The following is a 25,124-nucleotide window of genomic DNA, read 5'->3' as shown; positions in this document are numbered from 1 at the left end:
AGAGCATTCTCGACTCTGGGAACAGAGTCCCAGCACACTTTGCAGACTAATGGCCATGGGCCAATATGGTTGTTTTCTATCTGTTGACCTCAGAACTCTTCATATTTTACTATGGTGAGTTTTCTTTCTATAGGAACAGTCAACAAAAGCAACGTGGTGACAGCAAGCACCTCCATCCAGCTCCTAGATGAACGGAAATCTCCTGTGGTAGCAGGTAAACAATGTTTTGGTCGACAAGTATGATGCACGCAGGGCGTCTATTTTGTCTAGCACACTCTCATGCTCCTAAAGGTAGGTTTCAAAAAGAGAAAAACTGAAACATTTCTTTTTCAGCTCTATGTTGCCTCCTTCATACTAAGTAATCACCTATGGCTGGCTGGAAGCTTTTGTTAGTGGCATTTGTACTGAAGGGCTGGAATCCGCCATAGTTCTCCTTGAGAGCCTGCCTGGCACATAGTCCATTCCTAATACATTATTTCTGGATCCATCAGTTGATGGATGGGTGATATGTGCCAAGCACTCTGCCGATCCAAACTGTTCACCAAAGGGAGTCATTTGTTTTCAGGCGGCCTCCTTCATGAAGTTGTACTTCAGAGTGACTTTGAACATCGAGGCCTGTGTCTCTGCATGCTGTGATAATTTGTGCAAAGAGGACCAAAGGGAGCAGAGGAGCAAACCTGACTGGAGTGCTTGCTCTTTGGCTGGGAAGCACTGCTTTCCCTCCCACTTTCTGACAGGGCCTGTGCATCATAATTATATTAGCAGGGGCTGAACGATCAGGGAATAGCCACTCTGGTTATCCTTGGGTTATTGGATATGACAAGGAAGACAGTCTTATGTATTTGACCTGCAGCTTATCTTGAACCAGGCAGACCTACAATTAATCAGCCAGCAGATATGGGCTCTAAGGATTCATGGCTGCTGTCTTCAAATACTGTCACTTAATGCCTCATGTTCCTTGAGGAAAGTAAGAGACAGGAGCATTTAACTCAGCAAGATTAATTTTTGCTTAAAGGAGGTCGGACTTGCTTACCTCTGGGCTGTTCCAGCCAGCTAATTCTGGAGGCACATATATCTCCTGGGGGTTGGGGTCATAGACACAGCTGTCCAAGACACAGTCAGGCCAAAGTAGCCTATCTGGTTCAAAATTTCTCTTTAAAATCCTTCCTGTGGGTCTCTTAGTCCGTGATCACAAAGGGCACTCCAGGTCTTTTCTAAAGTCCCCTGTCCCAGCTACCTCTGTCCAAGTCTAAAATGTGAACAAATGTCTACTATTTTATAAATGAATATGGCCTTGGCTCAAAACTGTCATCTAAGCTAACAGGGAACACATACTTTGCAAATGGTTTGCTGGTCTATTATTGAGTTACATAGCTGGCCGGAGACCACGGTCACAGTGTGGCTCACCTTGAAGGGATAGGAAAGGTATCTCCAGTTTGTTGTTTCTAAGTGTGTATCAGCTGGTCCTCGTGTTTAGCATATAATTACAGAGCAAAGCCAAGAAACAGGGGCATCTGGGGAACCGTATTTAGTTTGGACCTTTTAAAGTTGGTGACTACTGACCTTCCTTTCCCAACTGTGTTTGAGAGACAAGAAACAAAACAGCCTCATTTGGTTTTGATCTTGAAGACTGCTGTGGCTGAGGCCCCATGATGGCAGTGACCTCAGGGGGACCTTTCTGTCTCCCAAAGCAGAACAACATCTTCAGCGCACCCCCTGCTTCTGTGGACTTTGTCTCAACTCTGATGTCAATCACCAGGTGATGAGGCCCTGTAACATTCCACTCTGTATTTTCTCAAATTAGTCAGATACTGTTTACCGCTATGAAATTAAAGGGGCCTTTTTAGTTAGAGAGGCAGTCTTGTTTTGGCAGATGAAGATGAACTCGTGAGCAGGCTTGGTCCCCATTAGCAGGCCTCCAGCAGCAGATGGGACACAGCCGACCGGCAGGAATTTGGGGTCCCAATGAAATCCTTGTGTGCAGTTGAAACTTATCTGGAAGAGAAGGTGCACAACTTTGCAAATAGTTCCTAAAGACCCCCTTGAAAAGGCTGCTCCTTGCATGGCCTGACCTGATATGTTCGTGTTCATTAGCTGTGTGTGCTAGTTTGGGGGTAGAAAGAGGTTTTATCCTCGCTTTTACTTGTTTTCTTTTGAAAACAAAAACATTTAGATACTCATCTGTCAATGACACCTTTGAAGAAAGGCCAGTTGGAGTGGGCAAGATTCCATTTGTGCATCAGCCTCAGTGCATAAGCAGCTCCATCCATCTTCTGGAGCTCTGACAGTGCTTCCCAGCCTCCCCTTGAGGACTCTGCCAACTCTCCAGCTGCCCGTGGTGTGCCTCGTTTACTTAATTGCTTTCCCAGGGCAATAGGAGGCATGACAGGGCCTACCCAGTCTCTCTAGAGCTTGGGAAACTCCTGTGTGTGTCAAGATGCTAATCCATTTCCCTGTTAGGATTAGAAGCACAAACCTTGGAATGTAAGGTCAGCTTGAATTTGCTACTCATCTTGCGCCTTGCTCAGTTCATGGTCATGGGTCAGTAGAGGTCTCAGACAGAGTTGAGATGATTAGCTTCCTACCTTATTCTCACTTTGGGGGTAACGTAAGAGAACAAAGAGGAAAATACCTGGATATGAAGAAATGTAGAAATGCCAGGATGTGTAGGAGTGACGTACTTTCACTTCAGTTTCATTCATTCATCCACTCACTCATTCATTCATTCAGCACATAAGACAGCACTCCTGCCTTTGCCAGGTGCTTGACCTACCCATGAATAACTGGTTCCGAACTGATGACCCTTCCCTCCTCACTCAGTGCGTAAAAAGCAGCAATTTTTGTATTAATAGCAGCATCTAATGCGAGAGAGACGGCTCAGCAGGTAAGAGCACACCATCCAGCCTTATGACCTGAGTTCCATCCCTGGAACACATGCACATAGATCACAATAATAAATACACACTTTAAAGCCATGTCTGAATAGGGCTAGTCAATTAAACTGCTGTGTAATAGTTTGCAAGGTTCTAGAGGCCGAGGATGGTGTGCTTTTTCCTTTCTCGTCCGAAACTGTAGCCAGCTGAGAATTTAGACTGTGCTGGACAGACCTCAGTGAAATATTAGAAATGAATTGAGATCATAGAAATCTGCTTTGCCCTATCTTACTTTTTTGCCAACTCAGGATCCATAAATTATCTAGACCATGGTGGTAATTCTCCATGGGACTCTCAGTAGGGGAGGCCAACCTTTCTCTACAGTACTGTCTCTGTCATACAGGGGTAGAAATGACCTTAGAGGATAAAATATGCATGGTGGGGGGCAGCTTGAGACATCAGATGGTGAAAGGGTTAGCCCTACTGGCGACTTCTTCTTGAATTATTTGATCTTCCTTCCTACTCACCTGCTAGACTCTGAGAAATACAAAATATCTAACCTCAGCTTCTGTTCAGATTTCTAAAAAAAAGGTTTTTGCATGTGTATGTGCTGGCATGTGTGCCCAGGTACATGTATGTACTCCTGTGGAGGCCTGGGATTGATATAAGATACTGTTTTAGTTAGGGTTTCTATTGCTGTGAAGAGACACCATGACCACTCTTATTAAGTGAAACATTTAATTAGGGCTGGCTTATAGTTTCAGAGGTTTAGTCCATTGTCATGGCAGGACATGGTGGCATATAGACAGTCATGTGCTAGAGATGGAGCTGAGCGTTCTACATCTTGACCCTGTAGGCAACAGAAAGTGAACTGTGTCACTGGCACAACTGGAGCATAGGAGGCCTCAAAGCCCACCCCCACAGTGACTCATTTCCCTCAACAAGGCCATATGTACTCCTACAAAGCCACACCTCCTAATAGTGCCACTCCCTGTGAGCTTATGTGGGCCAACTACATTCAAGCTACCACAGGTACCTTCTTCGGTCACTCTACTGTATGTATGTACTGAGGTAGGCTCTTTTGCTGAGCCTGGACTTGGTGTTTTGTCTTGTTCACTAATCAGCTCACTCCAGGGATTCCCTGTGCCACTATCCCCACACAACTTGTTTAGAGATTCTGAAGATCAAACTCTAATGCTCACACTTGCAGAGCGATCAGTTTGCCTGATGGTCAATCTCTTCAGGTCACACTTCTGAATTTTTAAAATAATTAATTCAGAATTATTAGCAATTGTTCTGGAATGTATATTTTAACATATCACAATCTAAAGTTGGTCCCAATTGTGTCCCATTTGACTTCTTAAATACTTGTGAGCTCCCTGTAAGCAAGAACTCTCCCTGATACCTTTTTAGGGCTGATATGTGGTACATATGTGGGAGATGCTGTCTGAATAAGTTATGCAAGGAATATGGGCTTCATTGTTACTTGCTGTACAGGAATATAGAATCTGCTGGCCAGATAAAAGAGCCACTGTATGCAACTAAAACTCAGAGATTCTCATTGGCAAAATTCAAGTCCACACTGTCTTAATACCATCCCAAATGGTGTGAATATTTTAAGGATAGAAAAATCATCCTTTGCTGTTCCATCCTAATGACATCTATACACCCAAAGTTATATCTTCACTGAAGTCCTAGCATCTGATATGAGTATTAGACTAGCAGCTAATGTAATCATCATAGAAACCTAGATACTGAAGCATTAATTTATTACATTGCAACTTTTTAAACGATAATTTTATTGAGGTATGACATCCCAAAGTTACTGCCTTTTACCTGTAAAGTTCAATGATTTTAGTAGACTGGAAGGAGGTCCTGACCCTCCAGCTTACTCCTTAGCAGGGGACATGGATTGCATTAGATCCACTCACAAGGAAAATTTGAAAATGTGGGTTATGTGGTCTCATTTGCATAATTCAAGGCAGTGTAATGAAGGGGAAGATTTCATTTTAAACAGCTAATTAGGAAAGTGACTGATTAGCATCATTAACCATTAGCTATTGTCAGGTAAGTGCTATTTAAACTAAGTGTAGTGTGTAATATGGGCCCTCATTAGAGTTGTGTATAATGTTTCCAAAACCTTACAAGCGAACTTCCAACTTGCCCTCATTCCTTTGGTGGAATCTCACAGTGAGTTTACTAGCATCTCAGGAATTCAGGGTCAAGCCTGTCATGGGTAAACCTCGGGTTTGTGAAATCCCAGCACAGGAAGTGTTTTTATCATTCAGAAAAAAAATGAAATGCATATTGGAAGTAGGGAGCTCACTCAGTGAGTAAAGTATGAGGAAATGAGTTTGATCTCTAGAACCCATATAAAAAAGCCAGATGTGGTTAGCATGAGCAAGTGATCCCAGCTTCTGAGAAAACAGGGACAGGGGGAGCCCTAGGGCTCCCTGAACAGCCATGCCATCCTGATGGCTAGAGTCAGACCACTGGGAGACCCTGTCGCAAGAGAACAAGGTGGGTGGTGTCTGAGGAATGATATCCAAGTTTAACTTCTGGCCCCAGAGGCAAGTATGTGTGTGTGTGTGTGTGTGTGTGTGTGTGTGTTCATCTGCCATCCAAACTCACATACAGGTGTGGGCATGCGCGCACACACACACACACACACACACACACACTATGAGAGAGAGACAGACAGAGAAAGACAGACAGAGAAGAGAGAGTTGTTACCACTGGCATTTACTAAGTGAAGAGCAAAAATGATATCAAGCCTCCAAAAGTTACCCACTGACCCAGAAGAAAGAATAATCTGGTTCCAAATGCCAGTAGTGATGAGACAGAAACAGAAGGTGGAAATTAGCTCCATCATTAAACCTCTCAATAGAGATAAAATTCATACACACATTTCGCTCCTAGCGGTGCCTTGTGAGCACTTTCCACAAAAAGCAGTGTGGATGAAACAGGGAGCCCACTAGTGACATAGCAGTGAGCTCAGAGGCTGAGGCACACCTGTCCAGGGAAGCATCCTGTCACTCAGTCTCTCTTCTACCCCCGAAGAATACTGCTGCCAAGGGAGAGCTTCCCTCTGTGCTGGCAATAGAGAACCCCTAAATATTCCAGGGATGGGAAGGCGGCAGGTGAAGGAAGGAGGGAAGGACGGAAAAACGTAAGAAGTGGGAGGGAAGGAAGGACACTCCTCTGTGGAAAACAGCCCAAGAGATAAAGTGTGGTTGTCAGTGGCAAAGAGAAGAAAACCACTCACGTTCACAAACGTGTGGATGGGTATGTGGTGAGGGTGATGCCTCTGAGTTTTGAGGTGGCCAGGGAGACCCATGAGTGGAAGCCTGCATGATGAGATGTACCCAGCATACAAAACTCTGTGGGAAGAGCCTTTAGGATGAAGCAACTCCCTTCTCCAAGGATCTGAATGATTTTGGGATGAGATTTCCTTATGCATATACACGTCTCTGGTTGGCAATCAGAGACCTGAATGATGCAGTTTGAGGGTGATCACCAGATTCTTAAGGGAGGGCTCACAGGCAGGTGAGCAGATAGCCCAGCAGGAGATGGAAATCCACACCATATCATTGCACTAAATTATGAGCTAAAAGGTGGAGCTTTCTGTGTTGGGCCTCTTTTAAACAGACAGATGGGTTCAACACTGGGATAAAGGAGGAGGACTGATAGCAGCAGGTTTCATGGAAATGGATTGGAGATAGGTTGGAGATTGTGCTGTGTTTGCCATCTGCACTAGAATTTCAGAGTTAGGACTGTCCATCAGAACAGCTGCTCTGCAAGCTACAGAAGCCTGTAAGGAACGCATGCTCAGGGTTACCACTCTAGCAATAAAAATAGCCCATGTCCTGAGGAACCAGAGTGTTAACTCTCTAGGGCACTGCTCCCAAGAGCTACAGCCACTTCAAAACCTCTCCAGATGTGGAAAACACATCCTCCAGTCCAAGTTTAGCAGCAGAGCACTCAGGGTGATGGGTTCTCATGGCTCACAGGCTCTGATTTAGCAAGCTAGGCCTCTTCTCTCTGAATCCCTGGTAGGTTTGCATGTAAAAGTTAGCATCAACTAACTATTTAGAAGTTAGCACAGGGCTGCCACTCTCTCGCTCCAACAGGGGCTTTTCTTCTCATGCAGATTGTTTTCCCATGTAAATCAAGATATAGGGTGCTTGGGTTAGATTTCTTAAAACTGGAGCCATGCCCCAACCCCCCATCCCCACCCCACCTCCCTGCAGGTGTTACCTGTGAAATCTTGCCTGGGGGGGCATCTTATTAGTATGGTTATGTTCATTATTATCATCTTGTTTTCAAATGTTTATGGATGTGAATGTTTGCCTCTATATATGTGCACCATGAGCATACTCTGGACTCTTAGAGGCCAAAAGAGGGCATCCTCTAGAACTGTAGTTACAGACAATTGTGAGGCATCTTGTGGGTAATGGGAACCAGAACCCTTGCCAGAGAAGCAAGTGCTCTTAACTTCTGAGCCATCTTTCTCTCCAGATCTTCATTTCAGTGTCTTAACATTTCATAGTAAAATACCGAAACAGGTACTTTTTATTACAAATGCCTTAGACCAGTTGGAAAATGGTCACTTACAGGACCAATTCCAGTTGCCACATGATTTTATTTACTTTTTTCTTTTTTTGGTTTTTCGAGACCGGGTTTCTCTGTGTGGCTTTGCGCCTTTCCTGGATCTCGCTCTGTTGACCAGGCTGGCCTCAAACTCACAGAGATCCACCTGGCTTTGCCTCCCAAGTGCTGGGATTAAAGGCATGTGCCACCACCGCCCAGCTATTTACTTTTTAAAAATATTTTTATCATGACATCTTTCCTATATTGTAAAGTATACTCTTTTAAAAGGTATAACTCACTGGCTTCTTCATACACTCGACATAATTTGATCCCTACCCCCACAATCTAATTTTAGAACTCTTTCAGTATCCTGAAAGAACCCAGCATACACTTCCTCCTCTTATTTGGTACTGCTCCTTATTCCTAGGAGCACTATTTGCTTTATCAATGGATTTATATATTTGGGGGTGTTTTAGATCAATGGAATGATACATGAGCCTTTGTGACTGACTTTATTCATTTAACATAATGTTTTCCAGGACTATAGTATATCATGGATCAGTCCTTCATCTTTTCTATTGCTAGATAATATTCTATTGTGTGAATGCATTTTTTTATCCATTTCTAAGTTGTAGATATTTGGACTGTTCCCACCCCTTACTGAGTAGTAATATTGCTTTGGACGTGAATATATGGGTTGTCATGTGGACATGTTTTTATTCCTCTTGAACAGGTACCCAAAAGTGGAATTGTGTCATATGTAACTCTATGTTTGGTATTTTGCAGAACTGAAAACCTGTTTTAAATTGTGGTTGCTTTAGTTCAGAATTCTAGCCAGCATAAGGATTCTGATTTCTCCACATTCACAGTTATCTGTCTTTTTATTTTAGCTACATTGATAGATATGAATGAATTTGCATTCCTCTACTGACCAATGCTGAGTATCCATCTGATCATGAGCTTTTTGGCCACTGGTGCCTCTTTTCTAGAGAGATGTTGATTTAAAACCTTTGCCTGTACTTAAATAATAATAGTTTGCCTTTTTGCTATGTTATATGAGAATATATTATCTAGAAATAAGCTTACTGCACTGTAGCATATCTGCTGCCTGTTTTTTGTAAATAAAGTTGTGTTGGTATACCACAACACCTTCTTCCTATGAAGATACTTTCTTACCAAAATGGAAAAGCTGGGTAGTTGGATATAAACTGTATGGACTGCAATACAAAAATGTTGACTGCTTGGCTCTTAAAAACAACAACAATAACAACAAAAACTCGCTAACACAGATGAAAATTTCATACAGTCTATTTAAAACAAAACCAAACAAAGATCACTTTTTCACTCACCTTTTTCATCATGCTCTTATAGAAATGAGGCGATATTGGAATCAGAGGTTATTTAAATGGATGTTGACATAAGAGTTTCATGCATCAGAATGTGTCCGTCAGTTGTACCTGTTGTATGTGGTTATACAGAAATCCTAATCAAAGGCTCCAAGCTTTCTAAAAGTGTCTATTGTCATTATTCAGTCCCAGTAGCAATTCATTAAATCTCCACTCTGATGCATATACCTTGGGAAATTCACTCATTATGATACTTGGTGCTGTGCTGGAAAGACCCCCAAACACATTGGTGGATAAGAGTTTATGGAATCTTTCTTTCTCTCCCTCCCTACCTCCCTCTCTCCCTCTTTGCTTGCTTGCTTGCTTCCTTCCTTCCTTTTTTGCCAACACGGCTCATGAAAGATTGAGGGATTTATTTTATTGCCTCTACCTAAGCAAATCTTTCAATGACCTATTTGATCTCTATTAAGATGAAAATATTTGGCACTCACACTAAGGAAAGGACTCATTGGGGGTCAAGAAGGTTAAGTGTAATTCCTTCCCTGGAAAGTGAAGGGAAGATGTGAATAGAATCTTCAGCAGAAGCATGGGTTCTTTGACAGTCTGTGGACATTGTTGCTAATGGAGTAAGCCTTAGCCAGCATGTGATTACAAAGAGACAGTACTGATCACAACCTTTTGTCCCCAAAGGCCACACTCACTGCCAGTTCTCAGAGTCTCTTCTGCTTCTGGGTAAGCATCCCTAATTGATGCTAGAATCAATGTCTGACTGCCATCCACACTTGAAGTCAAAGTATGTGATTACATATGGCCCAGCTCATGGAAGATGGGAGTGAATAGATTTATTTAACAATCAGAAGAGATTTCAGAGTTGAAGCATAGGGAGCGGGCATGTGATTGTTTTTCCTTCATAAACCACATACCTTCCTGAACTCACCTTCCTGAATTCAGCTGAGCTAGTCAGACCTCAGCCAAAATAGGTTTGCAGTTGCATTTGTTTTATTTATGGTATATGTCACTTATCCATCTATGCTGCAGATTCCTTTCTCATGCTCTCTCTGGTTCTTTCTACAACCCACAACAGTCAGGTTTTGTTCACAGGAAAACATTTCCCAGTGATGTCAGCCGTTTCCACATCAGACAACCCCAAATCAACCCTCCGAGATCCCTTTTTCTTGGTCTATGCCAATTGCCTTCTTCGTACTTCCCCTCCCCTGCCCATCAATGTTCTGGTCTTTCTAGGCTGACTCACTCATTTCTCTAGCTTGTAAATGTCACAGACTCCAGAGTTCTCCATCTGCATCCTCTCTACCATCAAGGTTTTGAGCTCCATGCAGACACTGGTGATGAACCCAGCCAGACCTGCCTGGGTTGGCTTGCCTTCACCATGACCAAAAAGAAAGTTGTGAAAGAAAGGGTTTATTTGGCTTATACCTCCACACTGTAGTCCAACATTGAGGGAAGCCAGGCTAGGAACTCAAGGAGGGCAGGAACCTGGAGACAGGAGCTGACACAGAGGCCTTCAAGAAGTGCTGCTTACTGGTTCGCTTTCCAAGGCTTTCTCAGCCTGCTTTCGTGTAGAACCCAGGACCACCAGCCTGGGGATGGCACCACCCACAATGGGCTGGACCTGCCCCTATTCATCACTAATTAAGAAAATGTCCTGTTGCCAGATATTATGGAGGCATTTTCTCAATTGAGGTTCCTTCCCTTCAGATAACTCCAGTGTGTGTTAAGTTGACATAAAACTGGCCAGCACAACTTGTATTTGAATTTCTACTCCATCATTTACTGGTGGGATAACCTTGGGCACATTTAGGCTCATGTGCTATGTAGCAGTAAATAAGGTTTTAATTATAAGGCAGATTAAAAAAAATTGGTTACTGTGTTTAGAAGATACTTGGCACTAAATTGGATGTTTGTCTTGGGTTTCTAGTGTTGTGATAAAATACCATGAACAAAAGCAACCTGGTAAGGCAAGTGTTAATTTTAGCTTACAGTTCCACATCATAGTCTGTCCTCAAAGGATGTCAGGACAGAAATTCAAGGCAGGAACCTGGAGGCAGAGGCTGAAGCAGACGCCATGGAAGAACTCTGCTTACTGGCTTCTTCCGCAGCGGCTTTCTCTTGTAACACCTAAGTCCACCTACCCAGGGTGGTACCACCCCCTGTGACCTGGGCTTGACCACAGCAGACATCAATTAAGAAAAATGACCAGAGACCAACCCTAATTGGGGCATTTTCTCAATTGAGGTTTCCTCTTCCCAAATGGCTCTAGCTTGTGTCAAACTGACATCACACTAGCCAGCACCACACTCAATAAATGTTGATGGTGGTGCTATTATTGTTTTTGTCTAAGTGATTAGTACAATGATGTCATAGTCTAGATAGTGTGGCTGACTGCACAGTGAACGGAGGGTAATGGGAGATTGGTTTGTGCTATTCACGCTAACTATAGGCTTCTACGTCTGGGTTTATCGGGCACACAATGAACTGTGTATGACTGTTGGAAAGTTTAATTTCCTTTTTCCATACTTCTAGTTCCTATTTGTAAAACAAAAGTGCTGAATTATATCAAAGTAGCAAATTGCTTTAATCCCCTATGTCAACGCTAGTTGATGTGTTGTGAGCACCTGAGAAACAGATCTGAAAGTATTCTGAGCTGGTCGGGAACCAGCTGATAAGTTTGCTGTGATCTGTTAGCAATGTCCATGATGGACAAGGAGGCCAATGACAACTGTTGTGAAATTTTCCAGGCCTAGACATACTGTTCTTCAGGGCCTTTTCTGGCTCCTTTGATTCATTTCCTGGGTCATCTTAATGGATCCATGAGGCTGAATGAGCACCTACCTACCCAGAGGATTCTGAACATTCAGTGTCTGGTGTGGAACTAGATGCAGGCAGCCCTGTCAAGAATCTGAAAGCAGGCCAGTAAGATATAAAGCCGAGCCTCTGAGTGAGACAAAGGCCTCTTTGAGACCTCATTGCAATTTGAGTATTAAAAAAAAATGAATTTCCATCAAGAAGGAGAAGAGAATGGTCCCCTGAAGTTCTATAGATAATCCAGATCGGTTTGTAAATTGGAGTGTCTTGAAGATTTCTGATAGTAGCATATAGTAGATCTACTGATGGGTTTTTAACTACACTGGACATAGTGCTTCCTGATCTGCATAGGAAGTTACAGGTTTCAAATGGTTGCTGTATAACTATGCATATGGAGTACATATAAATTTCTTTGGAAGCCAATTTATCCACTTCTTTCAATATTTAAAGCATTGTTTCTCAACCTTCTTAACACTGTGACCCTTTAATACAGTTCCTCATGCTGTGGTGACCCCCAACCATAAAATTTCATTGCTACTTCATGACCATAATTTTGCTACTGTTATGAATAATATTGTAAATATATGATGTGCCCACCCCTGTGAAAGGGTCATTTGACCCCTGTAGCAGGAATCTTAAAAGTTCTTATTAATAAGATCAAATCTGAGGCCAGTTATTGGGGTAAATGCTGGAAGATCAGAGACACAGAACAAGCCTTGTTAGTTCCTCAGGTGATCCTGTTTCCTCAGGCTGGAAGCTTCTGAGTCCTCCTCTACATGAATCTCAGCTGAACTGTGCTTCTCCAATGCCTGGATGCTAAACCAGCCAAATGCTGAACCAGCCAAATGCTTTTAGTTTCTGGTCTTCACGCCTTATATAATCTTTCTCTTTCTGCCTCCACTCCCTGGGATTAAAGGCGTGTGTCACCATTCCTAGCTGTTTCCAATGTGTCCTTGAACTCACAGAGATCCGCCTAGTTCTGCCTCCGAGTGCTGGGATTAAAGGCGTGTGCTATCACTGCCTATGTTTAATATTGTGGCCATCCTGTTCTCTGACCCCAGATAAGTTTATTTTGGGGAACACACAATATTTTGGGAAACACAATACCACCACAGACCCCCAAAGGGGTTGCAACCCACAGGTTGAGAAATGCTAGTTTAGAGTGTGAGACAAAGAGGTCTGTTTTCAGAAGTTCTTAGTTAGCTTCAGCAAAGGGATTTGATTTTTCAGGAACCTTCAGCAGGAAGCCCAGGTGTGGGACTCTTTTTGGTTTTCTGTTTTCATAAGGCAACATGAAATCATGTCTTTGTTCAGTGGCATTTCATCATTGTGAGCACAAGATTCTTTCTGCAGGGTCTGAGGTACCTGCTATAACTGTGCAAGCTTTCCCGGCTTGGTAACCAATCTGTTTTCTCACAAACCACCTCATCAATGCCTGTTTTCCTTGCCTTTCCCATCTACTTCACTGCAGAAAGCTGCAGCACCTGTGAACTCAGTGTCCTGCCTGAGCAAAAACCACCTGCTTGTTACCACCATGTCACGCTACCTTTAATGAAAATGTGACGTTTCAGATGACTTTCTCTGAGACAATCAGCACTAAGCATGATTTGGGGTCTCAGCATCAACTCCAGCCCAGCACTGTGATGGAAGGACATTCTTATGGGGAAATCTATGAATAGGACAGCAGTAATACGCAGCTGAAAATAATCTGTGAGGCGTTTGCAAATTGCCCCTCATGAGCTGCGGTGCTTGTGAAAGATAATTTGTGGTTCTTGCAGAATTCCCTGCAAACTGGGTCTTTCATCTGCTGTGCATTTTGCAATTAAAACATTTCATTTCTCATATTAACAAATGATAACTCCACGTTTGTTCATCTAAACAACTTGATTTATATTTTTCTGTGCTGAGAAGCTGTTGACATTTCAGAGTAAGTAATTATTTTCTTTGCCAACTGCTGTGTGTGGTGACTGTAGGCAAATGATAGAAATCTGAGTGTACATGTGTATCATTTAAATCCTTTTGCTTAAAGACTACCTATGAAGCTAGAAGCCTTTTGCCTGGGTTATCATCAGGACTTCGACATCTAATAGGATTAGGATGTTGACAAGCATGGGTTTGGGCCCCATCCATGGTTTGTGCTGTGTACTGGAAACTCTTTGATGTAATCTCTGAGGGCAAGGCTAACCTACAGCACCTCCAAACCATTGCAGGGCACAGTAGGCTTGCAGTCTCAAATCACTTGTTAGAGGAGGCATGTGCTGTTGGTCCTGGGAGTTCTTGGAGCATGTAATAGCTGCTCAGGCATCCCTCGGAAGAGTGTCAGAATTCTGTGTGGAATGCTCATGGGAACAGTTTGTGCCATGCCTGCAAACAATGTGAGCTTGGAAAACATTTGGTCAAATGGAGATGAAAAATAACGAACCTTCTCAATTTCCTCTCACATTACATTCTTGGCCAACAGCAACAACAAAGGCACAGTTAGGACAATGGAAAGAAATGCTTTTTCAGCTTGAAAGTAGTTGCTACATCCTTGGAATAGGAACTCAGTCACCACACGGTTGACTTGGACCACCTTGGCACAATAGAGAGGTGGTATCATGGCAACTAACAGCCCATGCAGCCATGAGGCCTTCCCTGAGAACTCTGTTGGTTCTATTCACTCTTACGCTGTAACCATTAAAACATACTAATTGCGCAGGTTAATTGTTTCGCTGTGACTTTCCATTCATATATTCATTGTGCTTTTAAACTTATAATTTTATGCATCCAGTTTTATTTTGATATTTAGAAAAGTGTTAGCTATTCACACTTCAACTTCTTCTCCCAAGGAAACTATCTAGCTGGATTGATGCTCCAAAAAGACAGCTGACCTTTAGCCCACTGCTTTACAAGGTTTACACTGCTTCCAGCTCTCTGTGCATCAGTCCATCCCAGCATATGCATGTCCTGTTTGCGTTCCAGTTTGGGAGTAGACTACTGACTGGGTATCCAAACCAGTTTTTACATGGCCTTGAGGGGTGAAGTAGAGCCAGTACCCTGAATGGCAAATGTGCTTTATCCTTTGAACCAACTCCAATTGATTAGTTCTGGTTGCCTATAGTGCTGTCTTAAGAAACCATCTGTGGTATATTTGAGGCTCAGCTGGGAAGAGTGCTGGGATTGATTAGCAATGTCTGTCATGGACTCTAGAGGAACAGCTTGCCCCATATTTGTCATTTTCTGCTTTTAACATGTCTTTAACTCCTCTGTGCTCTCTTCCTGTGCAAAGTGGTTATAATCTTAAAAAGTGCCTGTTGTATAAACAGACAGAGTAGGTATAGGTATATTCCGCTTTAAGAAACCCTAGCAAAGAAATGCAAATTTGAAAAATGCATCAATCTGGAGCCAATTATTTCCATTACAGAAAAGATTCCATGAAAGGTTCCTTTAAATAGCGAGCTCCCCTGCTGCATTAAAATGATGATTCAATTTACAAAAATTCACTTTGCATGCAACTCTCCGGGACAAAGTCTTTGTGGACTTAGCAAGCCATACCTGAACTTTTTAAAGCCACACTTCAGCACTAGCCAGGATGTCTGCCACCAAGTACCTCCAGTCCCCCAGTAACTCCCACTCCCCCTCAAACTTCCTTCTTACTTCCTATCCCAGAGTGTTGAGCATACCATCTGGGTGGTGATCAACAGCTACTGGCTCCCAACCCGCCACGGCTGCATTTCATTAGTGGGTAAGCTGATTGCTCCAAGGGTGTTTATGTGTGGGTGTAGCTGTACAAATCCATGCCCTCTGTGCATTGTGTATGCAGATGCAGAGACACAAACACCATTCAGCCTGATCTAAATTCATCCCTGCTGTGAGTTCTAGGGTAAGGTTCCAGCTGGTTGGTGGATATGGCCTTTTGGTGATATCTACCCTATATTCTGGTTCACCTATTCCCTCTGTGTTCCTTCACATCAAAAACCTTGCCCAGACTCCAGGTCTGAGTCCCATTAACCAGACATGGAACCCTTGTCTTCTCCTGCAGCTCAGAAAGCCCCAAATGGTTTTCTGATTTAGAAAATTAAATATAATCCGACTCTTGTGGCCAGCTATGAAATTCCCAACCAACAGACATTTCCACTAAATATGTAACATACACAACATCTAAAAGTCCCACCAATCCAGCATGAACTTGAATTATAGAGGCATTCAATACCCTTCGGGTAAGATCACCAGCCTCTTCCCAGGCACTCCAACTGGTGGCCCCCAAAGCTCCTAAGAATGCCTGTTGGCACACATGTCAACATTCCTGTTGCTCTGTAGAAACAAGTTAATCCAGAGAAAGATACCTAAAAGAAATGGCCACTCCCTTCTTCGTGTTCCTGCACATAGACTCATTGTCCTAACCTTTCAGTTGCAGGATTTGAGCATAACTATTTTGTCTGTGATATTTCAAAGCTATACCATAAATTTCTTCCCATAAATTTGGGTACTTTTTTTTTTTAACAGACACATGTCTTATCTTAGTTGTTTTGGAAGACAATACACAGGAAAAGAGCAGTGATGCACATCAGGCCCACTCAAACATTTCTTGCGGCCCTCAGTTGATCAAGGAGGAACTTTGACATGAAGGTTCTCGGGCTGTGGAACTGTCCATTGGCTCCTTGCTTCCCATCTTCTCAGACTCATTGGTTGGTGCCAAGGGTCTCCCATGGTACTGGGCTGTGATAGCTGCATAGGTGCAGCCATAGATAGCAGCTGCCAACATCATGAGACATACAATCCCACATACCACCCCGGTGATGACCACAGTAGCCACAGCATGGCGCAGGTTGGCTGGCTTTGGTTTGGGTTTGGTCTCACACTCCAAGGAATCTTGCTGTCCAGAGTTATTCTCAGAAGGCTTGTGGGCCTCTTGAGGGGCAGAACCAGTCTGCTGAACTAGTGAGGGTGCCAGGTCTGGAGAAGGCAGAGGACAGGGCTGGTATAGTTCATGGGGAATGGAGAGGAGGTCCTTTCCCTCCCAGTGTTCAGGCAGCCTGCAGATGGCGCTGTCTGCTACTCCCCCTTCAAGAAACAAAGCAAAGGGCAATAATAGAGCTTTGATGTGACAGCATTCCAAAGTCCTCAGCCTGCCACAAGACTAGACAATTACTTATTGCTAAGAATTTATTAGAAACCAAGTTCCCTTAATATTATATAAAGGCTGAGGGAACCACTGGGCACATACTGACAGGGACCATGAGGGCCCAACGGTTAAAGGCATTACGGTCTCCAAAATTCCTCCAGTCCACTCCCCACCACACAAGAAACCTTTCCTGCCAGATTCTCACTGGAAATCAGAGAAAGCATAAAGCAAATATCCATTCTTGTGTTTGTGTGTTAATTACAAAGACCCTAGGTCTCTACCAACACTTTTTAGTTGAGTTTTATGTATCTGAGCATTTGACAATACCACATGTTTAGTTCACGGTATTTAAGTAACTCATCTTCTCGGGCCTCATGACATTACTACTTTGAGTGCCAAATGTTTTGAGGAGTTATTCAATGTGGGTTTTGGTCTTTGTAAAGTAGCTGAGTCCCTTGGGTATCTGTGATAGTGAGTTATCCTTCCCTGGACTACTGCTGCCCGTGTAACCACTGGTACACTGTTGAACTTCACAGGAATGAACTTCCTCAAGTGCTCTGCCATCAGAACATCCTATTTGTATCTGAGTTGACAGTTTAAAGTCCTCACCATCCACTCTTACAAGGAATTCTTTTTTTAATTCACACCGGGCATGAGTGGAGAGAGACACCAGGACCCAAACCCAGCCCCTCAGTACCCTTCCCTCTTTCTATTTCTGCCTCTCTCGTATCTCCTGGGACCACGGCAAGCGGCAGAAAAGCCTATTTGACTGAGCAGGACCCAAAGGACCTGTGGCTTGTTTCTCTCAGGCTGTCCTAAAAACCTTACCCAGGGGAGAGTGGCATGTCCTCTTTGCAAATGCAGATTCTCAGTGTATATCATAGGGGAATTTTTAATTAATTCCAGAAAGGCACATATGGTAGTTGTACTTCAGTGTTATTGGTACATGCCATTCTATAGTAGTTTGGGTTTGGGAGATGTATGCCCATTCATGCTCTCTAAGCATCTAAGATGAGTCATAAGTGCCCTATAAGTAGAGAGAGCCCCCCCCCCCATAAAAGGAGATCTGTCACAAGGCTCAGAAACACCAGGGTTGATGACAGTGACCAAACTCAACATATACTCTTTTTGCTGCTATTGCTTAAAGCTGAATGACACAGTGAGACTCACCTCTGCCGCTGCCACCACCACCCACCACCCACCACCAACCACCACCACCTCCACCACCACCACCACCACCACCACCACCACAGCTTCCTCAATAATCCCTTGAGGCATAGATCCTGGCTTTAAAGCAAAAAGACCAAAGAGGAATTTCCTGAGCCTCTGGTGTTCACGAAACTAGAGGAACAAGATGTCTGCTCCAGCTGAGCCACGGGCCCCACCCAGCTGCTCTGAGATGTGGGGCTCTGCCTCTGTGGGATCTTACCTCCCTTTGTACCTGACTATGGTGGCCCTCACAATAGAAACCCAGGGGGAGCAAAGGCATTTGATCCAACCACAGCACAGTGAGGCTTCCACAGGGAGAACCCTGGCTGCTAGGCCAGGCAGCTTCGTGGACTGATGTTCCCCAAGGCTGTGGTACCTGTGCATTCACTCCAGATTCCAGTCTTTCTCTAGCTCCACTTTACACTAGAGAATTGCACTAAAATCCACAGCCTTGAGTCTCAGAGCAAAGGACAGGCCTAGCGTAAATGCCTGGACGTGGCGGGAAGGCGGAGCCTGTGGCTGGCACAGTCTCAGTAGCCTCCTGTACAGTTTCTCCTACCTCAATGTCTCAGGGCCTGAAACCCCAGAGGCACAGCTGCTGATTACAGCATGAGGGTCTGTCTATTAAAAAAGCTAACAGAACAAGAGGCTCCAACTCCCAGTGGCCACTGTCCCCACCGGACACAGGCAGCCTTTCACTTCTGTCTTGGAGGAAACTGAGTTCAAATCTTAGAACTGTATATGAAGACTGTATCTAACTTAACTGTTCACTTCTGGAAAGCTCCTTATTCTGAGAGCCTCTGCTTGCCTTTCTGGAAAGTGAGAGAGGAATAATAATGAAATTCTCTTTTTAAGATCGTTCTGGGAACTCAGATGGGTAAACTTCAGCAAGTTACTACTACTCCTTGCTCAGACTTCCTGTTTCACAGTTAGCCATGAGCATGAAAGGGTGGGTTCACATGTGAATTAAAAGATGACCATTTGCCATCCTGTGTGAATGGTTGGTCAAGGAGAGACAGTTTGACATTGACAAAAGCAAATCTTGTTGCCCGTAGGCCCACAGGATACTACATTTTCCAAATCTTTTGGGTATCACTTTAGGGCCACATGACTGAGCTTTACCCAGTGGAAGCAAGAATGTTACTTCCAGGACGAAAAAGTCCCGAAGGGGGTCCTCTGTGTGATGTGTTGGTTTGGTGACCTTAGATGTCATATGAGGAAGTTAAGTGGCATCGAAGTCCAAAGGAGGCTTATGTCCCAAAATGATTGCAGGGAATGCACGCCTCTCTCCCAATCCCCTTGGACTCTGACTCAAGTAAGCCATAGACTTAAGCATATATGACTGAAGTCAGGTGGTCTGTAATTTTAATCACCCTGCTTTCACTAAAACCTGCAGGGTTTGTATTTGTTTATGAAGGTTCAGACTAGCATCTGCCCATTAGCTTAGTTTTAGGTGGCATACACATAAGCAGACTGTCTCCATGTTTTGCATCTAGTTCATGTTTTTCCTTTCTTTCTGCTGGAACACCAGCTCATAGTTCCCTGAACTGATTTTACCTTCCTCTGAAAAGGGCCGCTCTCTGTGCTTGAGAAGCATCACCATGGAGTGCACTTAAACTGTACTGCTGGGTCAAGGGACCAAAAGTAGCATTAGTACTGTCAGCTTCCCCATAGTAGTACTGAGCACTAGGGAGTGGCATTCACTGGTCCAGGTTTGTGCCTAAATAGGAGAATGCCAGCCTTGCCTGCCCTGCTTTGGATGGCCTAGGTCTGGAAACAGACTGGTTTTAACATCAAGAAATGTTCTTCCTTGATGAAAACTCTCTTTCTGGGATGGTCTGGTTAATGCTATGATTTGATTCCCAAAGCAATGGCTCTAGGCACCTCACCTCCAGATGTGCTTGTTTTTGTCTTTGACCTATCAGAATGATGTTACTAAGTTCTATGGTTGCCGTTGTGCGCTAACTTCAACATTGGCTGGTTGGCAATGTATCAATTGCTCTTAACTATTGAGAACCTTCCAAATTTGATGTTACAAGTTTGAGCTCTTACTCTATAGAGGCCGTGCCTCCAGATGTTGGTTTTCTTCCCCTAATTCCTATCTGCAGCTCTCAGATCTTCCTGAGCCATGGGCTCAAGCATGCAATCACCAACAGAGCTGCTCTCTATAGTGTGACAAGTATTTCAAATATGTTCCCTGACTGAATCTTCTATTGAGCACCTCCCCCAGACTCTCCCACGGCCACGGCCTTCATTCCCTGTTTGCTAAAAACATCACCATTTATGTAGTTACCGAACAGAATAAAATACACAAGAATCTCCCATAATGGTTCCCTCCTTCTCCTAGTCCATCACCTTCTCCAACCCCTCAGCACAATCTACCCCGTCACCGTTCCAAATGTTGGTCACTCATTACAGCCCTGGTTTAGGCCACGGTCATCTCTTCTCTTATCTACTGAGATCACATCCCCCTTCGTCCTTGGGCTCTTCTTCACCAGCCTGTGCCCTGCCCTCTAAGAGTCAGCAGAGTGGCATTTTACACAGTGGTCAGATCATACTGTTCCCTAGACAAGAATTCCTCAGAACTTCCCACTTCCCTTAGAATACAATCCAGCCAGGGCACCTGCTCTGCACATGTGTAGAGACTGGGCAGGCACCCCAAGAAGTGTTGTGTGTTATCTCCACCCAGACTCCCTCCTCTGTCTCTCACTCAGCTGGGCTACTCAGTCACCAGGCCCTAAGAGTGCTGTGATGCCCTGTCCCCACCCCCACAGCTATCTTCTGTTCTTCTTTTCCTGGTTCTGGATCTTACACATGTCAGTTTCCTAGGAGGCTTCTCTTTCCCATCCTATCTAAGATGGGGCACATTCCCTCCCCCTCTTTACCCTTGCCCTGCCTCACTGTCTTAACATGGCCATCTGAACCCATACCTTTATCTATTATCTTAGATAATGACTGTTTTTACCCTCCCAATGGAACCTTCATAATGATAAGCATTCCTATTCACTGCCTTTTTCTCTGGGTCTAGAGTAGTGCCTGGTACATCAAGGGCATTCAAGGAGAGGAATGAATGAATAGTGCTCAGAGAAGCAGTATGGGGCCCAGGGAAGAACAACAGTCATGCTGTCTCTGTCTTGTTTGTAATTCTCCTGTGCGGACCTTAAGCCAGTCATTGAACATCTCTGGGCTTCTGTTTCCTTTTGACAACAGAGGTCGTCAGCCTTTGCTCTCAAGGTTCAGGTAGCAAAGACTGTTAAGTGTCCTGTATGGTTTCTGTCACGACTGCTCTACCTTGCCTTATTGTGTATAATACCCACTCAGTACATAATGGCTGTGTTCAGATAAAGCTTTATTTATAAACAAACAAACAAACAAACAAAAGACAGGAAGAATTTGGACCTTAGTCTATAGGTTACTAACCTTTGATTTCCAAAGTTTACTCTCTCTAATATTCTGGGCTTTTTTTTTTTTTTTTCTTAAATTTAGGCTTCTGATGAACAAAATAGTAACTTTGGAGAGGGGGCCTTCTGAACCCAATTTCAGAATTTGATAAGATTTATAGCCATCATTAGGTAGAAATGGGAAGAAAGGGAAGCTATCTAAGGAGTGAGAGCCACATCCTCCAGCAGATCATACTTGGAAATTAAACCTGAGGATGCTTTGGTGCATGATTCCCAGGGAGAAGCCCATGTCATCTGCACGCACACTCTGATGAGCATAAATGCCCATATGAAACTTCCTCTGCACTCCAACTGACCCTTGCTCCTTTGTTGCATCCTAAAGTTGACATGGCATCCATGTTGAGATGTGCAGAAGCCTACAACTGTCCCTTGTACTGTCCTCTACCATCTTGAGATGCAGAGGATGGAGGAGGTCCACCTTAGGCTAGTAACACACACAACAGCATTTCTAAGACACACTACTGACCTTCAAAGGTGAATCTCTCCAGCCAGAGTTTCAGCCCCAGCAAGTGGCAGTCACATTTCCAGGGGTTGTCCTTAAGAAGTACCAGCCTCACCTTGGGCATGGCCTCTAGAAGTGTACGATCCAGATGCAGGAGATGGTTCCTCTGAACGGCAAACATGGTCAGGTTCTCCCAAGGGTTGCCCAGGGATGTGGGCAGGAGACTGAGGCTGTTAGATGACAGATCCAGCTCCCTGAGCCTAGGTAGGGCATGGGCAAGGCTGCTTTCCAGGGAAATCAGGGAATTTTGGGTTAGGTTTAAAACCTCCAAGTGCCAAAGTCCATAGAAAGCCTCTGAAGCCAGATTTGAAAGAGAGTTGTTAGATAAATTTAAGGTTCTGAGCAGTGGCACAGACCTAAATGCATGAGCAGGAAGCCAATGGACCTGGTTATCTTGTAAGAGCAGGGTTAGTGTCCACAGGGGTAGGTCAGGAGGAATCTCGGACAGTCCCTGGCCACTGCAGTCCACAGAGTTTGAAGAGGTGTGACAGAAACATTTCTTGGGACAGCTGCCCACACCTTGGAGCAGGATACTCAGACTGGAAAACAGCAGCAGAGCTTCTGAAACAGAGAAGGGGGGGGGGGGGGGGGGGGGTGTTTTAGGCCAGTGTTTGAGAAAATGTCGCCACCAGCCAGGGAGTTCATAGGTCCTATGGTCCTAAGCCAGTAGTGCCTTCCACCCACCTAGAAAAGAAGTTCTATTCCTCGCCTTCTTAGCAGAATGGGACTGAGCATACCTAGCCCATCACTGCGGCCAGCTCTGAGCCAGCCATTGTCAGCAGCCTTGGAGAAGGGACTGTAAGATTGATATCACATGGAATGAACAACAAGGGGGGTCATTCTGGGACACACGTGGGCTGTGGCAAATAGAAAGATAACAGAGGATCGTGTATTCATACTTCTGAAAGGAACTCTCCAGAGGAGGACGGGCCAATTGAGCTTTGTATGGTGGTAGAAATGTTCTGTCTGCCCTTCAACATGGGTGTCACTAGCCACCTACAGTAACAACAGTTACTAAGCTCTCAAAATGTGGCTGCTGCAACCAAAGAGCTGACTTTGAATTTTGACTTTCTTTTCATTCATTTAGATTTAAATGATCAGACATGGCTTCAGGTGACTGTATTGGCTAGGGCCTTCCCTACAAGTGGCCATCTGTCTGTCCTTGTGAGGAAAACCCCATTTGTGATGATTGGATGATCGTCTCTGCTCCTATTTTTATATACAGGTTTTCAAAATGACCCCCAAATTATTAGGAATAATATGATAAGCACCCTTATTTCTGTGTCCTGTGCCAGCACTCATAGGTTGTCAGACTTCTTTCATCTTCCTGCTTTTCACTGGGAAGTGCAGTGGGGCAGACAGTCCTCTTCTGGTCAGCTCAGCTTTTTCTCACAGAAGTCCCTTCACAGACTTCCCTGGTGTATGCTTTCATAGATGTCCAAGTTAACAGTTACTGTCCTGGGATGGCAGGTATGTGCCACCACATCCAGTTTTTCTGGGGCTGGTGGATCACACTCAGAGCTTTGCGTGTGCTAGGCAAACACTGCTACCCAAGATCCAGCCTTAATGCTCTTCAAGAAATGAGAGCAGAGCTGGAATGTCTCTCACATTTCCAGCTTGAGTTGAAATGGGGTGTAGCGTATCACCTGAACACTCTTTGGAGATCTTTGGAGTTATCTAAGGATTCCCCCTCCTGAAGCTGAGGACTAAACCCAGGGTCATCAAGTGCTCTACCACTGAGCTAAATCCACGGATTGTAAAGGTGCTGTCATGTACTGAAATTCTCTTCATTTACTTCAAGACCCAACATTTCCACATGTGGGAAGTATTGGGAACTTGGCTTGGGTTTGGAGCAAGACTGTTAGGTAGTCCTTCTGATTTTTATTTCTGAATTGCTGAAAATGATCACCAAGACATAAAATTGTTATTCAAAGCTTTGTGAGGACAATAGCAAATAACCAGACAGGTGCTGGGGATATTGCTCTGTGTAAATAAAATGCTGATTGGCCAGTGGCAGGCAGAAAGTATAGGTGGGACAAGCAGAGAAGAGAATTCTGGGAATAGGAAGGCTGAGGCAGAGAGAGCTGCCGGCCGCCGTCATGACAAGCGAGATATAAAGTACCAGTAAGCCACAAGCCACGTGGTAAAGTATAGATTAATAGAAATGAGCTGAATATAAGAGTAAGAGCTAGACAATGGCAGGCCTGAGCTAATGGCCAAGCAGTTTAAATAATATAAGCATTTGTGTATTTATTTTATAAGTGGGTTGTCGGACTGACAGGGCTTGGTGGGGGCTGGAGAGAAGGTCTCCAGCTACAGACAGGATGCATTTCTGGGCAGAGATCCCTCCTATTGCTTTATAGATATGAATCCATCCTAATGACCTTGTCAAATTGGTTGCTTGTCTTCAATATTTTAAAGCAAGAAAGAGAGTAATAGAGAGGCAAAATCACTTCCCAGGGTCACAGAAACAGTAAACAATAGAACATGACTTGAACCCAGAGTGTCTATCAAATCTGTGAGAATTCTTTTCTACCATACTCCTCTGCCAAATACATGGAGCAGCAATCAGAGAGAGATTTGCACAGTACGATACTGGTTTAAAAAAAATCCACATAAATATAATCATAAATGCAACCTATTCTGCAGTCTCTTCTGTTTAATTAAAACTGTGTGTCCATATGGGTACTTAGAAAGCTTCTTCGTTTCTTTTAGCTAATATGGCATATTCCATGTATGACCACATCAAATTCAGTATCCACTCATCTCTCACCGAGGAGCAAACGAGCTGCCAGGGTTCTCTACTCTCTCTATCACAAATGATGCTGCAAAAGCTCCCTGCCCCAACACTCTGTGGCTATATAGGGATGTGGGGGAGGGCTCCCCAGAATCCAGAGTGGCTCTCATTGTAAGGCTCAGAGAATTGATATTTTCTTAAAAGACTGCTGGGTCATTCTTCAAAGTCGCTGTTTCCCTCCCTTGCCCTCTCTTGGGATTTGAGTTTCTAAGTGTGGCAAACATCTGTTAAGGGCACTTGGTTGGACCGTAGAGGCAATTACAGAGTCCTAGAATGCTATTCAAAACTGAGAATGGTTATCAACATGAAGGCTTTCAAGGGAAGCTTATTTGTTTGTTGGTCTGGTTTGGGTTTCACATAGGGAAAAACACAGCATGGCTGTCAAATATACGACATCTTGATCTCCCTGCTTTGGGCTC

At 44.1% G+C, this 25,124-nt stretch overlaps 2 protein-coding genes across 3 annotated transcripts in view; one reads left to right on the top strand and one right to left on the bottom strand.

The window, feature by feature from the left end:
* Positions 1-25,124, top strand: part of Cacna2d3 (calcium voltage-gated channel auxiliary subunit alpha2delta 3) — an 844,799-nt gene that overhangs the window by 698,765 nt on the left and 120,910 nt on the right. For both annotated transcript variants that reach the window (XM_036199702.1, XM_036199701.1), the window contains one exon: positions 134-214. In XM_036199702.1, the coding sequence (XP_036055595.1) occupies positions 134-214 (81 nt within the window). The remainder of the gene's footprint in view (positions 1-133; positions 215-25,124) is intronic.
* Lrtm1 (leucine rich repeats and transmembrane domains 1) lies at positions 16,209-22,681 on the bottom strand. Its single transcript, XM_036199249.1, has 3 exons — positions 22,658-22,681; positions 21,873-22,566; positions 16,209-16,675 (listed from the first exon to the last, which is right to left on the bottom strand). Exons 1-3 carry the CDS (start codon positions 22,679-22,681, stop codon positions 16,209-16,211), a joined length of 1,185 nt encoding a protein of 394 aa, XP_036055142.1.

Source organism: Onychomys torridus, chromosome 9, assembly GCF_903995425.1.
Source record: "Onychomys torridus chromosome 9, mOncTor1.1, whole genome shotgun sequence".
Lineage (NCBI taxonomy): Eukaryota > Metazoa > Chordata > Mammalia > Rodentia > Cricetidae > Onychomys > Onychomys torridus.
The sequence above is the reverse complement of the archived record's forward strand: the minus strand, read 5'-3'. Positions and strand labels throughout refer to the sequence as shown.